At 39.7% G+C, this 15,374-nt stretch overlaps 1 protein-coding gene across 2 annotated transcripts in view; it reads right to left on the bottom strand.

The window, feature by feature from the left end:
- Positions 1–15,374, bottom strand: part of EDC4 (enhancer of mRNA decapping 4) — a 688,366-nt gene that overhangs the window by 65,521 nt on the left and 607,471 nt on the right. For both annotated transcript variants that reach the window (XM_072117764.1, XM_072117765.1), the window contains exon 24: positions 2,891–3,056. In XM_072117764.1, the coding sequence (XP_071973865.1) occupies positions 2,891–3,056 (166 nt within the window). The remainder of the gene's footprint in view (positions 1–2,890; positions 3,057–15,374) is intronic.

Raw genomic sequence — 15,374 nt, 5'->3', positions numbered from 1 at the left:
CTAATATCTGAAAGATGTTTTCTAATCCTTACTTTGAGTGGATTCGTGGTACATCCTACATATTGTTTATTGCAAGAAATGCATGTGATGAGATATACAACATAAGAGGTATTACAGTTGATATATGTCTGTATCTTATAGCTTATGTTCGTTGTGCATGATGAAAAAGTGTTCGTTGTTAATAGGAAACCACATGTTAAACATCGTGCATGGCCACATTTATGGTCCCCCACATGATGTAACCAAGAATAATTACTTGTGTTCTTCTCAGTGTATGTAAAGAGACTCGGGGACACCATAGACCCGATAGTCGGGGCTTTTCTAGAGATAAATCGTACTCCTCGCTCAAGGCAAGTTTTCAAATCATTATCCTGCTCTAAAATAGGCAGGTATTTGTTTACAACTTTTTTGATCTGGTGAAATTGGTTACTATAAGTAGTAATGAAGGAGATGGGAGTCAAATCATCCCCTCCTGTTTGTGAAATATTATGTTGTTTGTCTTCCAAAAGAGTGGACCTCTGTATGCTGCTCATTCTCTTTTTAGCTGAGGACAAAATCTTAGGTCTGTACCTCCTCTCTTTCAGTCTGTGTTCCCAATCTATTAGATGTTGGTTAAATACAGTATCTGTGGAACTGTTTCTGCGAATACGAATTAGTTCCCCGAAAGGGATATTATCCACGACGTGTTTTGGATGGCACGATGTGGACAACAAAATGGTATTCCCCGATGTCTGTTTTCGAAAGGAGGATACTATGACCGTATCATCTCTCCCTTTCAAGGTGACATCTAAGAAATCTATACTTGTACCTCCAAAGTGGTGTGTGAATTTTAAGTTCATATCATTTGAGTTCAAGTAAAAAACAAAATTCTCAAATTCCAATGGAGTGTCATTCCAAATCCACAACAGGTCGTCTATATAGCGGCCGAACCACTCTATAGACGACCTGTGTGGATTTCTGTCGCAAAAAATTTAATGTTTCTCCCATTGTATCATGTAAATGTTTGCAAGGGAGGGGGAAAACTTTGCCCCCATAGGAGCCCCCTCCACTTGCAAATAGTAATAGGTATTGAACATAAAAAAATTTTTTCCAGGAGAAACTCCGTTGTCATTAGGATATATTGCTTTAGTTCTGGAGAGTATGTGCTAAATTCGTCCAAATGTTTGGCCAAATATATAAGAGCTTTCTTATGGGGAATTGATGAATACAGAGCACATATGTCACAAGACGTCCAACCATAAGAGCTCTTCCACTTAAACACCTCAATTTTTTGGAGTAGGTGCTTAGTGTCCCGAAGGTAGCTGGGTGTAACCCAGGTTAAAGGCTGCAAGTAATGGTCAAGCCAATCTCCCAGTCTCTCCCCAAGGCCCCCAATGCCAGCGACAATAGGTCGGCATGGCGGGGGAAAAACCCCTTTGTGGACCTTGGGTTTCATTCAGCACCTCAAGTGCTATGCCTTCCTCTAGATGTTTCATCATGCTAATTTGACAGCTTTTTGTTGGATCAGAGGAAAGTCTACGATATGTTGTAGGATCACTCAAGAGCTCCTCGTTTATCTTTTTGTATAAAGATGCATTCATAAGAACGATGGAACCACCTTTATCCGCACTCTTTATTGTTAAATCCTTATTGCTCTGAAGATCTCCGGAGATAAGGGATGGCAGTGTATCATAGCTTTGAAAGTTCGTGTCGGCTCTAATCATTCCAATACTGACGACCAAAGAGTTGCGTTCACGGAACTGCCCAGGCAGGGGTAAACTTGAAGCAACAAAAATGGATTCCAGCGCAAGTCTCCAAATGGTCTAAAATCTCCTTTATTCGTGCATCGGCAAATTCGGGAACAAATACAGTTACGCTGTTACGCCTTAGTCATGATCCATCTGTATCATAGCTTTGTATTAGGCTTCATATGAGCCTACTGATGGATATAATTTTGACAAAATGATACATAATTCAACAGTCAGGGTAGATCAGGTGCCCGACGAGTAATAGCATATCAAGGGGACTATACTTGTTTCCAGAGGACCGGGAAGGGGAAACAAGTGGGGGGATTAGTCAAATGATTTTTGTAAACAAGCTATATCAGCAAATGAAGATAAAGATGGGTATGAGGCTAAGTGGTTTATCAATCAAACCATGGCCAGGACAGATGTATGGTGGATCTGTGGACATATGAAGCTTAGACCTAGGTACCGGCAAATTGGGTTGGGACCTGTGTACTAACACAGGTGCTGATGCCCTTCCAGATAATCTCCTCAGAAGAAATACAGAAAGGTCAGTTGAATGTAAACCATTTACGCAGACAAAGACGCTCATCACCAGGAGAAGCTTTTAATACATAAGGTATACATTGATAGCATTGGAGTCCCTAGAGTGGGTCCTAATGAGTATAAAGCAACAAATCAAATAGCTGCAGGGTTCGAAGCAGCTCTCTTTTGGTGGGTTACAATAGATAAAAATGTAGATTGGATAAATTATATTTACTATAATCAGTATATGTTTATAAATAACATGAGAGATGCAATTAAAGGGATAGCTGAACAGCTTGCACCAACCTCATTGATTACATGGCAAAATAGGATGGAATTAGACATGTTGCTTGCAGAAAGGGGAGGGGTCGATAAAATGTTTGGCACACATTGTTGTACGTTCATACCGAATCATACTTTGCCCGACGGATCTAGAGGTAAAGCTCTTGAAGGACTGATGTCACTATCGGAAGAATTGGAAGAAAATTTGGATTTCGATAATACCTTCCCGAATTGGTTGGAAACATGGCTGGGAAAATGGAGCCACTAAGTGTCAAGTCTTTTCTTTCTTTCTTTTTTTAAAATAAAAAAAATAAATGTGCATTGCTAATATCGCATATTTGAAAGAATGAAAAACTTACACTCTTGTGTACCCTCCTTGAAGCTGCTGTTTATTTGCTGGAACATCGACTGACAACCCTTCTCAAAAGCTGGTAGTAGAGTATTCTGGAAAGCTTCTCTATAGGCTGTATAAATTGGGGCATGAAGCACATCAGCTACCGCTCGACCGATTGTATCTGTAATGTTCTAAAAATAAAAAAAAGATGTAAAATATTTGAATTAGGACCATCGTATTTTACATCTCTATCTTAGATAATACAATTTCATCCAAATGTTAAATTTCATAACACTTAAAATTTTAAAAACTAAAAGACTTAACATTCGAAAAATACAAAAAATGATAAAGAAAACAAACCTGTAGTAAAAGTAAAAAGTGCCAAAAAATTATGTCAGTAGGCCAAAACAAATCTCTATAAACATGAAATGGCTAAAATGAGGTATTTTAAAGAATTAAATAAACAACTAAGTTAAAAAAAATGTATATTTTTTTGTATAAAGTTACTTAACCCCTTAAAGCTGAAGCCACTTTTTACCTTCCTGACACGGCCCATTTTTTTTAAATCTGACATGTGTCTATTTAAGTGGTTATAACTTTGGAACGCTTTAACATATCCAGTTGATTTTGAGATTGTTTTTTCGTGACACATTTTACTTCATGTTGGTTGAGAAATTTAATCAATATATTTAGTATTTATTTATGAAATAAATGGAAATTTGGCAAAAATTTTGAAAAAAAACAATGTTTTCCAAATTCAAAATTTTCTACTTTTTGGAAAGTTGGTCATATCACTAAAATAACTTGATAACTAACATTTTCCATATGTCTGCTTTAACTTGGCATCATTTTTCAAACATCTTTTCCATTATTTAGGATGTTAGGAGGCTTATAACTTTAGGTGCAATTTTTCCGATTTTCACGAAAATCATCAAAACCTACTTTTGGAGGGTCAATTTAGTTAGAAGTGACTTTATAAGGCCCACATGACAGAAACCCCCCACAAATGACACCATTTTAGAAACTACACCCCTCAAAATATTAAAACAACCTTTGGAAATTTTGTTAACCCAATGAGCGTTTCATGAGGGTGAAAGATAAATGAAAGTGAAATTAGAGAAATGTAATTTTATCTTACTATAGATTTATTGAACACTAAAATTTGCACCTTCACAATGGGTTAAAAAGGAAAATGCATTTTACAATGTTGAGGGCAATTCCTCTTGAGTACGCCAATACCCATTTTGTCACTGTACCCTGCTGTACGGGCACAGGGGGGCACTTGGAATGGAAAGAGCGTTGTTTCGTTTTTGAAGGGCAAATATGGCTGAAAAAGTTTTCATGTGTCAGGATGCATTTGGAGAGCCATAATGGTACCAAAACAGAGGAAAGCCCCAACAAGAGACACCATTTTGGAAAGTACACCCCTTGGAGAGTTTAGCAACGTGTAATTTGTGTATTTTCCCCAACAGGTGTTTGATTCAATTAGGCCCCAAAAGGGAAAAAAGGTGAAAATTTTCTCACAAAAGTCACTTTTACCCCAAATTTTTGTAAGCCAAAAGGGGTAAAAGATTAAACAACCCCCATAAATGTGTAAAACTATTTCTCCTAAGCACAGAACTTCACCACTTGTGCATATAAAGTGTTGTATGGGTACACAGAAGGGCTCAGAATGGAAAGAGGGGCTTTGGCCTTTTAGAAGCCAGAATTTGACAATTATCCTATACATGTGTCAGGATGCATTTGGAGAGCCCTAGTGGTACCAAAACAGAGGGGAACCCCAACAAGTGTCACCATTTTGGAAAGTGCACCCTTTGGAGAATTTAGCAAGGTGTAATATGTGTATTTTCTCCTACAGGTGTTTGCTTCAATTAGGTCCCTAAAAGGAAAAAGATGAACATTTTCCCAAAAAAGTCACTTTTACGGCTAATTTTTGTATCCCATAAGGCAGTGGTCCCACATGCGGCCCGCGGACCGTTTTTATCCGGCCCCTTGGAGCGCCAGCGGCTCCTGCTGAGGCCCCCGGCAAGTCGCGGCAGTCAGGCAGGAGCCTCCGTCCGTCCGGACAGGAAGCTCCTGCCCGCCCCTGAATAGTGCTCGACGCGGCCGATACGGCCGCTCGAGCACTATTATTACAGGTGGAGCGATGTGGCCGGAAGACGACCCCGGCGCACATCGCTCCGTGAACCTGAGTGTGCGGCCGCGCACCCCTTCCCGTCCGACAGCAGCCCGAAGATAGAAGACTCGGGAGCCGCTGCCAGAGGTGAGTATAGGATTTTTTTTTTTAACCAGCAGAAAATATATTTTTGCGGCCGGGGGGCCCGGATATAAAAAAAATAATTAATTATGGGGGCAGTATAGGGAAAAATTAATGATGGAGGGGCAGTATAGGGAAAAATTAATGATGGAGGAGCAGTATAGGGAATAATTAATAATAGAGGAGCAGTATAGGGAATAATTAATGGTGGAGAGGCAGTATAGGGAATAATTAATGATGGAGGGGCAGTATAGGGAATAATTAATGATGGAGGAGCAGTATAGGGAATAATTAATAATGGAGGAGCAGTATAGGGAATAATTAATAATAGAGGAGCAGTATAGGGAATAATTAATGATGGAGGGGCGGTATAGGGAATAATTAATGATGGAGGGGCAGTATAGGGAATAATTAATCATCATAGTATCATAGTATATAAGGCTGGAAGGAGACGCAAGTCCATCAAGTCCAACCTTCAAGAATTAAATAAATGTTTTATCCCCATAACCCGTGATATTTTTTCTCTCCAGAAAGGCATCCAGGCCTCTCTTGAACATGTACATAGAGTCCGCCATAACAACCTCCTGCGGCAGAGAGTTCCATAGTCTCACTGCTCTTACAGTAAAGAACCTTTGTCTATGGTGATGGTAGAATCGCCTCTCCTCTAGGCGTAGAGGATGCCCCCTTGTTCTGGTCACAGGCCTAGGTATAAAAAGATCTTTGGAGAGATCCTTGTACTGTCCATTCAGGTATTTGTACATTGTAATGAGGTCTCCCCTCAGTCGTCTTTTTTCTAAACTGAATAATCCCAAATTTTGTAATCTGTCATTGTATTCTAGTCCCCCCATTCCCCTAATAATCCTGGTTGCTCTCCTCTGCACCCGTTCCAGCTCTACTATATCCTTTTTATATACTGGTGCCCAAAACTGTACACAATATTCCATGTGTGGTCTGACCAGGGATTTGTATAAGGGCAGAACTATGTCTTTATCATGAGAATCTATTCCTCTCTTGATACATCCCATTATTTTATTTGCTTTAGCAGCAGCCGCCTGGCTCTGGTCACTAAAATTAAGTTTACCATCCACCAATACGCCCAAGTCCTTTTCAGCTTCAGTTTTACTAAGTAATTGACCGTTTAGAACATAATTATACTTTTTGTTTCCATGGCCCAAGTGCATAACTTTACATTTATCTACATTAAACCTCATCAACCATTTCTCTGCCCATCCCTCAAGCTTCCACAAATCCCTCTGTAATGCTAAACTATCGACCTCAGTATTTATTACTTTACACAGCTTAGTATCATCTGCAAATATTGAAACTTGACTGTGTAAACCCACTACAAGGTCATTAATAAAAATATTAAAAAGAAGTGGCCCCAATACTGACCCCTGTGGCACTCCACTGGTAACATCAACCCAATCTGAGAATGTGCCATTAATGACCACCCTCTGTTTTCTATCACTAAGCCAATTACTTACCCAGATACACAGATTTTCTCCTACTCCCAGCAGTCTCATTTTATATACCAACCTTTTATGTGGCACGAGGAGGGGCAGTATAATGATGGAGGGGCAGTATAGGGAATAATTAATGGTGGAGTGGCAGTATAGGGAATAATTAATGATGGAGGGGCAGTATAGGGAATAATTAATGATGGAGGGGCGGTATAGGGAATAATTAATGATGGAGGGGCGGTATAGGGAATAATTAATGATGATGGGGCAGTATAGGGAATAATTAATGATGGAGGGGCAGTATGGGAAATAATTAATGATGGAGGGGCAGTATAGGGAATAATTAATGATGGAGGGGCAGTATAGGGAATAATTAATAATGGAGGAGCAGTATAGGGAATAATTAATGATGGAGGGGCAGTATAGGGAATAATTAATGATGGAGGGGCAGTATGGGAAATAATTAATGATGGAGGGGCAGTATAGGGAATAATTAATGATGGAGGGGCAGTATAGGGAATAATTAATAATGGAGGAGCAGTATAGGGAATAATTAATGATGGAGGGGCAGTATAGGGAATAATTAATGATGGAGGGGCAGTATAGGGAATAATTAATAATAGAGGAGCAGTATAGTGAATAATTAATAATAGAGGAGCAGTATAGGAAATAATTAATGATGGAGGAGCAGTATAGGGAATAATTAATGATGGAGGGGCAGTATAGGGAATAATTAATGATGGAGGGGCAGTATAGGGAATAATTAATGATGGAGGGGCAGTATAGGGAATAATTAATGATGGAGGGGCAGTATAGGGAATAATTAATGATGGAGGGGCAGTATAGGGAATAATTAATGGTGGAGGGGCAGTATAGGGAATAATTAATGGGGGAGCAGTATGGGAAACAATTAATGATGGAGAAGCAATATAGGAAATAATGATGGAGGTGCAGTACAGAAAATAATTAATGATGGAGGAGCAGTATAGGAAATAATTAATGATAGAGGGGCAGCATAGGAAATAATAAGTGGTGGGGGGAAGCATAGGAAATAATTAATGATGAAGGAGCAGTATAGGATATGTGCAGTGTACAGAGGAATTTCTTAATTTTTTTTTTTTTTTTTTTAACTTTAGTCCGGCCCTTCAACGGTCTGAGAGGGACCATGAAAGGCCCTCTATGTAAAAAGTTTGGGGACCCCTGCCATAAGGCATTAAAGATGAAACAACCCCAAAAATGTGTACTAGCACTTCTTCCGAGTATAAAATTGCCCCACACATGCAAATAAAATGTTGTATGGGTACGTAGTGAAGCTCAGAAGGGAAAGAGGGGCGTTGGACTTTTAGAAGCCAAATTTGACAGACATCCTTTACATGTGTCAGGATGCATTTAGAGAGCCGTAGCGGTACCAAAACAGAGTGGAACCCCAACAAGTATCACCATTTTGGAAAGCACACCCCTTAGAGAATTTAGCAAGGTGTAATATGTGTATTTGTCCATAAAGGTGTTTGATTTAATTAGGACTTAAATAGGAAAAAGGTGAACATTTTCTTATAAAGGTCATTTTACTCCTAATTTTATATAGCCACAAGGGATAAAAAAATTTAATAACCCCCCAAAATGGGTAAACCTATTTCTCTCAAGTGTAGAAGTACCCCACATGTGTATATAAAATGTTGTATGGGCGCACAGTAAAAGGAAAGGGGGATGTTTGCCTTTTAAAAGCCAAATTTGACATGCATTTGGAGAACCCTAGTGGTATAAAACAGAGAAGATTCCGAAAAGTGTCCCTAATCTTTGAATGCACACCCCTTTTTGCAATGTGTAATATATGTATTTGCCCCTACCGGTGAATGATCCAAATAGGCCCTAATCATTAAAAAGGTGAAAATTTTCCTATAAATGTCACTTTACCCCTAATTTATGTAAGCCACAAGGGATAATATATTAAATAACCCAAAAAAAGGTGTAAAACTATTTCTCCCGAGTGTAGAAGTGCCCCACATGTGCATATAAAATACTTTATGGGCGCACAGTAGAGGAAAAGAGGGATGTTTGTCTTTTAGAGGCCAAATTTGACAAAAATCCTTCACATGTGTCAGGATACATTTGGAGAGCCATAGTGGTACCAAAACAGAGGAAAACCCGAAAAGTGACCCTAATTGTTGAATGTACACCCCTTGGGGAATATAGCAAGTGTATTATGTGGTGTAGTGTAATACACGTGGTGAAATGATCATTTTGAACATATAGGTGGTTTCCAAATACGATGTGCAATGGAGTCCAAGATGGAAATTGCAATTATTTCTGGAGAGTTCAGTGCCCGTTATGTGGCGCCCCTTATGAAATAATGGAGGGGTATAGGGAGCAATGTGACCTACCAGTTGTTACAATTATTAATTTTACCGAAATTAATTCACAACAGGTTGGGCGTGAATTGTGAATGTGTTGCGTATAAGGAGGTACAATGTATCAAGGGACCAACTAAACTTTTGTCACTCTGGAGGTGTCGCAGGTCTCTTAGTAGTATGTAGTGTCCATCCTAACTCCTCTTTTGGAACAGACTCTACCTACTCTACTCTACTTTGGAACTGCTTCTACCATTAGAAGCAGCAGAATTCACCGGGAAAATGCTGTCCTGGCAAAACACAGGAACATCTAAACCAGAGGTACTGGGGCCCCGGTCCTCCTTGTCCCAATATTAGTTTCCTAATATCTTCCTCTTGAAAAACGGAGAAATGATACGGCAAGTGTTGCTCTTATTCACCCTAGTGATGCCCATTGTGACGAATATTGCTGCCTTTGGCTGGACCAAATCGACCAGCCAATAGCGGCAAACATGGACAGAGGGGGGCAACAAAACCCCTCTGGACCGAAAGGCAAAATTGGTGGCTGTGAGGAACAGCCGCCACCCTGCCCCGATCACCGTGTCTACAGACATGGTGACCGGTATTACTGACGTCATAAGTAAATTCGCTGCTATTGGCTCGTCTGAATTGATGAGCCAATAGCAGCGATCATAAACTGGGGGGGTGTGGGGGCAACGTAACCCTTCTGGTCCATGGGGCAGGATGGATGGCTGTCAGGAATAGCCGCCATCTTGCCCTGATCACTGTGTCTGACCGGTGTTGGAAAGTCACTACCCGCCGCACCATTCTATAACAACGCTCGTTGGGAATAGGCTATACAATCTTTATTTATTTTTTAAGCAATTTAGACAAATAAGGGCTTATTTTTTGCGAGATGAGATGCACTGTAAAAAAACCTTCATTTTAGTGAGTTTTTAGCTTATTTTATAGCTTAATTTTATTAACTTTATACATTTGGAGGAAAGTAAAATCATCAATTCTTGTTTTGGATTTTTAGCATTTTTTTTTTGGGGGGGGGGTGTTCACTGTAGCATAAGAATAATATATTATCTTTATTCTACGGATCACTACGATTACGGTGATAACTCATTTATATAGTTTTATTTATATTTGTCCAATTTTATTGAAGGAAAACTAGAATAGAAAAAATTGCATTTGTTTTAGTATTGCCATGTTTATAGCGGCATAACTGCTATAAACTGCTATAAACTGCTCTTTTTATTGGTATCATTTTGGTGCTTGTAACTTTTTCGGGTCACTTTTTAGAACATTTTTTGGAAAGCAATTTGATAAAAAGTTTCAGTTTTTGGCAACTTTTTTTTTTTTTTTTTTTTACCACGTTCACCGAGCGGGTCCAATTATGATTAGGATTTATTGTACAGATTGTTACGGATGCAGCGATACCAAATAAGTGTTTTTTTTTTTGTGATTTAGTGTTTTTTATACTTTACTGTGGTGTTTGGGGGGACTTTCACTTTCTTTTATTATTTATTTTTATTGTAAAAAACCTTTATTTTTTTTTTACTTTTTTTACAGTTACTGCCATCTAAGCTTGAACAAGTGATCTTCTTGTTCAAGCTTTTTTTACAGGTTACACAGTGCAATAGCATGCTGCGCATGCCCAGTGTCTTACAGCCGGGTCCTGTCAGAAGGCAGGACCCGGCTTCCGGAGGAAGATCTCGCAGCCCCGGGCACCGGCAGTCCCGGGGCTGCGATCGGAGCAGCGGACCCCCCCCCCCCGGTAAGCGCCGCGGGGGGGTCCGATTCAGCTTAATTGAACTTTAAATGCTTCTAACACGCCGCGGTCAGCGCGACCGCGGCGTGTTAGGGATTAACACCCGCGATCGGAGAAATCTCCGATCGCGGGTGTTAGAGGCGGGTGTCGGCTATAATATATAGCCGACACCCGCAGCTTCTGGCGCCGGCTCCGTTCAGGAGCCGGCGCCAGAAGCTTGACGTAATAGTACTGCATTTTGCGGGAACGCACCTCCCGCGATGCAGTACTATTACGTCAAATGTCGGGAAGGGGTTAAAGGTGTAGTCAAAGCTAACTCCTCAAATGGAGAGCAGAATTTTACTATTGATGAATAGAAGCCAACTTATACTGAACCTTGTCCCACAAAACTTTAAACTCAATCTGCCCCTTCCACTCTCTAATCTGTTTTTGTACTTCACAAGATACAAATTATCTGCTAACTGCAGTTAAAATTGTTTGGTATTTTTTGTCGACTTTTGATAATGCTTTTAATGCTACCATTTTAAGGACTGGACGGTCTTTTGATCACTTTTATAGAATTTTTATATTTTTCAACATGGCAAAAAAGTGGCATTTATTAAATTTGGGCGCTATTTTCCATTACGGGGTTAAACGCTGGGAATAACAGTTATTATATTTTGACAGATCGGGACATTTTGGGACGCGACGAAACCCTAAATGTTAAATAATTTTACTGTTTATATTTATATGAGTTCTAGGGAAAGGGGAGTGATTAAAATTTTTTGTTTTGTTTAATATAATAGGTATTTTTAATAGAAATAATACTGTTACAATCGCACATTTTAATGAATGGGTTAAAACCAGACAGCCTCAGGTCTTTGTAAGACCCGAGGCTGTCATGGCAAACTATCAGCTAACCCCCTTCCCCCCGTTTAGGCTGATCCATCTCTATCTTTTGGAAGAAAGGTTCTTTCTGCCTTTGTCCCACCCTAGTTTTATTACTCTGTAATTGTTTCTGTTCGTGCACAGTGTTTTCCCACCCAAAACCCTCCCAAAATATATATTTGCATATATACGTATATATACACATATATAATATTGCGTTTTTATCAATAAAAGTCCTTGGATACCAACTGATGCCCGAAGGGGAGGGACCCTTTTATTGGCTTCACCTGTTTCCTGCCCCTGGAAGAGGCGGGCAATCCCTTTTATCACTGCCGTTGTGGATGTCTACAGGAAATCCAATTACCCCTAAGAGTAATTTTCATCTATTGTCATGTGTTTTTTTTTTTTTTTTTTGTATTCACTGTGCTGGTTCAGAAATGATTTTATTTTATTGTATGGGTTGTACGGCGATACCATACATGTGCAAATTGTCTGGTGATATCTACTTTATTATATATGGCAGTTTCATTATACATGCTGAACCAGCAAAATAAATACAAAAAAAAAACACCACAAAAAAATTTACATTACTCTTACCAGTAATTGGATTTCCTGTTGACCTCAGCAGCGGCACTGACTGGAGGGATTCTCTGCCTTCCAGGGGCATGAAACAACGTAAAGCCAATCAAAGGGTCCCTCCCCTTCGGAGATCAGTTGGTATCCAAGGACTTTTATTCATAAGATTCTAATATTATGGTCCAATATGATATATATATATTGTTTATATATTTGTTTTGGGGTTATTTTGGGTGGGAAAACACTGTGCACTAACAATGGCAGAAAGAACCTTTCTGCCAAAGGATAAAGATGGATCAGGGCCTACATCAAGCTAGTAATGCTGAAAAAAACATAAGAGGGTTTATCTCTAGGTATTTTAATAAACATCATCTGACGTCCAGACAGTGGTATTCGCCTTCCTATTTTGAAGATGCGTTAGATTAAAAAAAACAGTAATGTAATTTCTTTCTCTCTGTGGAAAGACAACACTACTTTCAGTAGGAAAGCTGGGTGATGTTTGAGTATAATGCAATAGTCTCTGAACAGAAGATTTACATAAAAATGCTTGGATTTCACTAATCATTCTAATAACCAGTGTACTCCCTTCAAGTTTTCTTTTAATAAACACCTATTTACCACTTTTGTTATCTTCACCTTCTTTTCCAATGACCACTGGTTTTTGTCCCAGGTTGACAGGAGAAAAGATTGCAGAGGTCTAATGTGTTTTGGGACCACTGAACTGCTGGTAAGCAAGAGGTCATGATGAGACATCTCATGATCTCTCTGATGGGTGGGTTGCCCTTGTATTTCAGTGATTGGATTCTCTGAGGTCGTGTTTCCATTTTCTCTTCTGTCAATAACTTTTGTAGCCTTGTATTCTTATTCCCAAAATGATTTTTTTGCTGGGATGGAAGACTTGACTTGTCTTGATTGACCATCCACCCTAAGGAGGAAAAAATCTCCAGTGCCAGGTTCAGCTCTTGTAACAATAGGGATGGGGTTGCGGCCGAGATGAGGAAGTCGTCTAGGTAGGGAATGATCTGAATTCCATTTATATGTAAAAGCCCTGTGACTTTTGCCATCACTTTTGTGAAAACTCTCAGTGCTGCACAAAGCCCAAATGGGAGGACTAGAAACTGGAAATGACGGATTTCCTTCTCCACCTGGATAGCCACCCTCAGGAATTTCAGTTTTGTCTCTTGGATCAGCACATGCTAGTATGCATCCTGAAGGTCTAGCAGATCTAGTAGATCTTAGATCTAGTGTCATGCTTTAACCTGCCCCCGACTGGAATCCTGGTGTCACTGGGAGGAAGATTTGTTTGTATTCTTGTTAAGAAATTTTTGTTTTTGTTTTTTTCCTTTGTATGGCTGGTACCTTTCGATTCCAAAAGGAGCGCCACTGATTATAGAATCTCATTTCCTGTGGAAATTTTTTTGTCTTTGTTGATGCTTTCTCAAGGATATTGCCTAATGCCGAGCCAAAGAGACAATCTCCCTCACAGGGAACAGCCACTTGTTACTGTATTGGAAATAGAAGCTGCTCTGGCTGAGAGTTTTACTGTATCTGCCGAAGCATCTGCTAAGTAATTTGTTGCTTGTTTTAATAGAGGAAAATTGACAAATTCTTCTCTGAGGGTGCCTTTCAGGAGATGTCCCTCTAGTTGTTTCAGCCATAACCCCATATATCTGGCTGTGCGTGTTGCTGCTATTCCTGACCTTAAGATTGCTGTTCCAATGTTCCCTGAAGTATAGTTTCAAATATTTTGTCCATCGGATCTTTAAGGAGTCCCGTGTCTTCAAATGGTAGGGATCCTTTTCTGGAAATCCCAGCTATAGGGGCATCGATCTTTGGTATCTTCTTCTAGCGTTCCATACCCTGATCTGATACGGATATTTTCTTTTAAAGTTTTCTGTAATTACTGGTCTCTTCTGGATCTTTCCATTCCTTGGCAATGAGATACTCTACATTACTTGGACTTTTTAGATGCTAATCCTTGGAACATGCAGTCCTGGACCGATAAAGGTTCTGTGGGGTCTTCCAGGTTCATAGTTAATTGCACCAACCTTAAGATTTCACTGACATTGTCAAATGAAGTTAAAGGTTTGCCTGATAAGTCTTCCTGGGGTGGTTCTTCTTCGTCAGACTCCAGTTCTGCCTCTTCCTCAGACTGGCTTTCCCTGCTTACTTTTCCCATGGTGCATAATACCAGATGATGGGCATACAAAAGAAGAAAAACCGGAGCAAACAAATGGCAGTGAAAATATATTTAAATTTTATTCAAGTATAACAAACAATGGTGAGACACAAACAATTTAAAATCAATTAAAATGTGCTACAATCCAGCACTATTGGGTTAGGGACCAAAATCCCAAACCATGGGGGAAACCCAGGCAACACCCCCCCTACAACCAACCCTGCACTGCCAATACAAAGCAAAACAATATATGCATTATAAAGATGGACAAAAGTAAGGGTAAGTACCTCAAAAAATCTCAAAGTTGAAAAATTAATAAAGAATGGGTGAACCTGTAACGATGCAGACAGATTAGAAGGGGGAGGGTGAGTCGGATGGGGGTGAGAAACGGTGACTTCCTCAGATGATGTACCAGATTATGTAGATGGCTGCTCTAGACTGTAATCACTTCACTATGAATCACCAATTTTAAATTTGTTATGAATGAAGGAGTTTCGTCCCTTACTATTTGCTGAATACATTTCATAAAGCTTTTTTAAAGGATGAGGATAGTTTTGTCACAAACGCCACATTTCTTGGATGACGTGTAAGTGTATACTTGTATGTATATGGGTGCGAATATACGAGTGAACAACTTTATGTGTGTGTATATAAGTATATAAAGGTGTGTATATATTAGTCTATACACTCACCGGCCACTTTATTAGGTACACCTGTCCAACTGCTCGTTAACACTTAATTTCTAATCAGCCAATCACATGGTGGTAACTCAGTGCATTTAGGCATGTAGACATGGTCAAGACAATCTCCTGCAGTTCAAACTGAGCATCGGTATGGGGAAGAAAGGTGATTTGAGTGCCTTTGAACGTGGCATGGTTGTTGGTGCCAGAAGGGCTGGTCTGAGTATTTCAGAAACTGCTGATCTACTGGGATTTTCACGCACAACCATCTCTAGGGTTTACAGAGAATGGTCCGAAAAAGAAAAAACATCCAGTGAGCGGCAGTTCTGTGGGCGGAAATGCCTTGTTGATGCCAGAGGTCAGAGGAGAATGGGCAGACTGGTTCG

This window comes from Engystomops pustulosus, chromosome 7, assembly GCF_040894005.1.
Source record: "Engystomops pustulosus chromosome 7, aEngPut4.maternal, whole genome shotgun sequence".
Lineage (NCBI taxonomy): Eukaryota > Metazoa > Chordata > Amphibia > Anura > Leptodactylidae > Engystomops > Engystomops pustulosus.
Note: the sequence above shows the minus strand (reverse complement) of the source record. Positions and strands in the feature narration are given on the sequence as shown.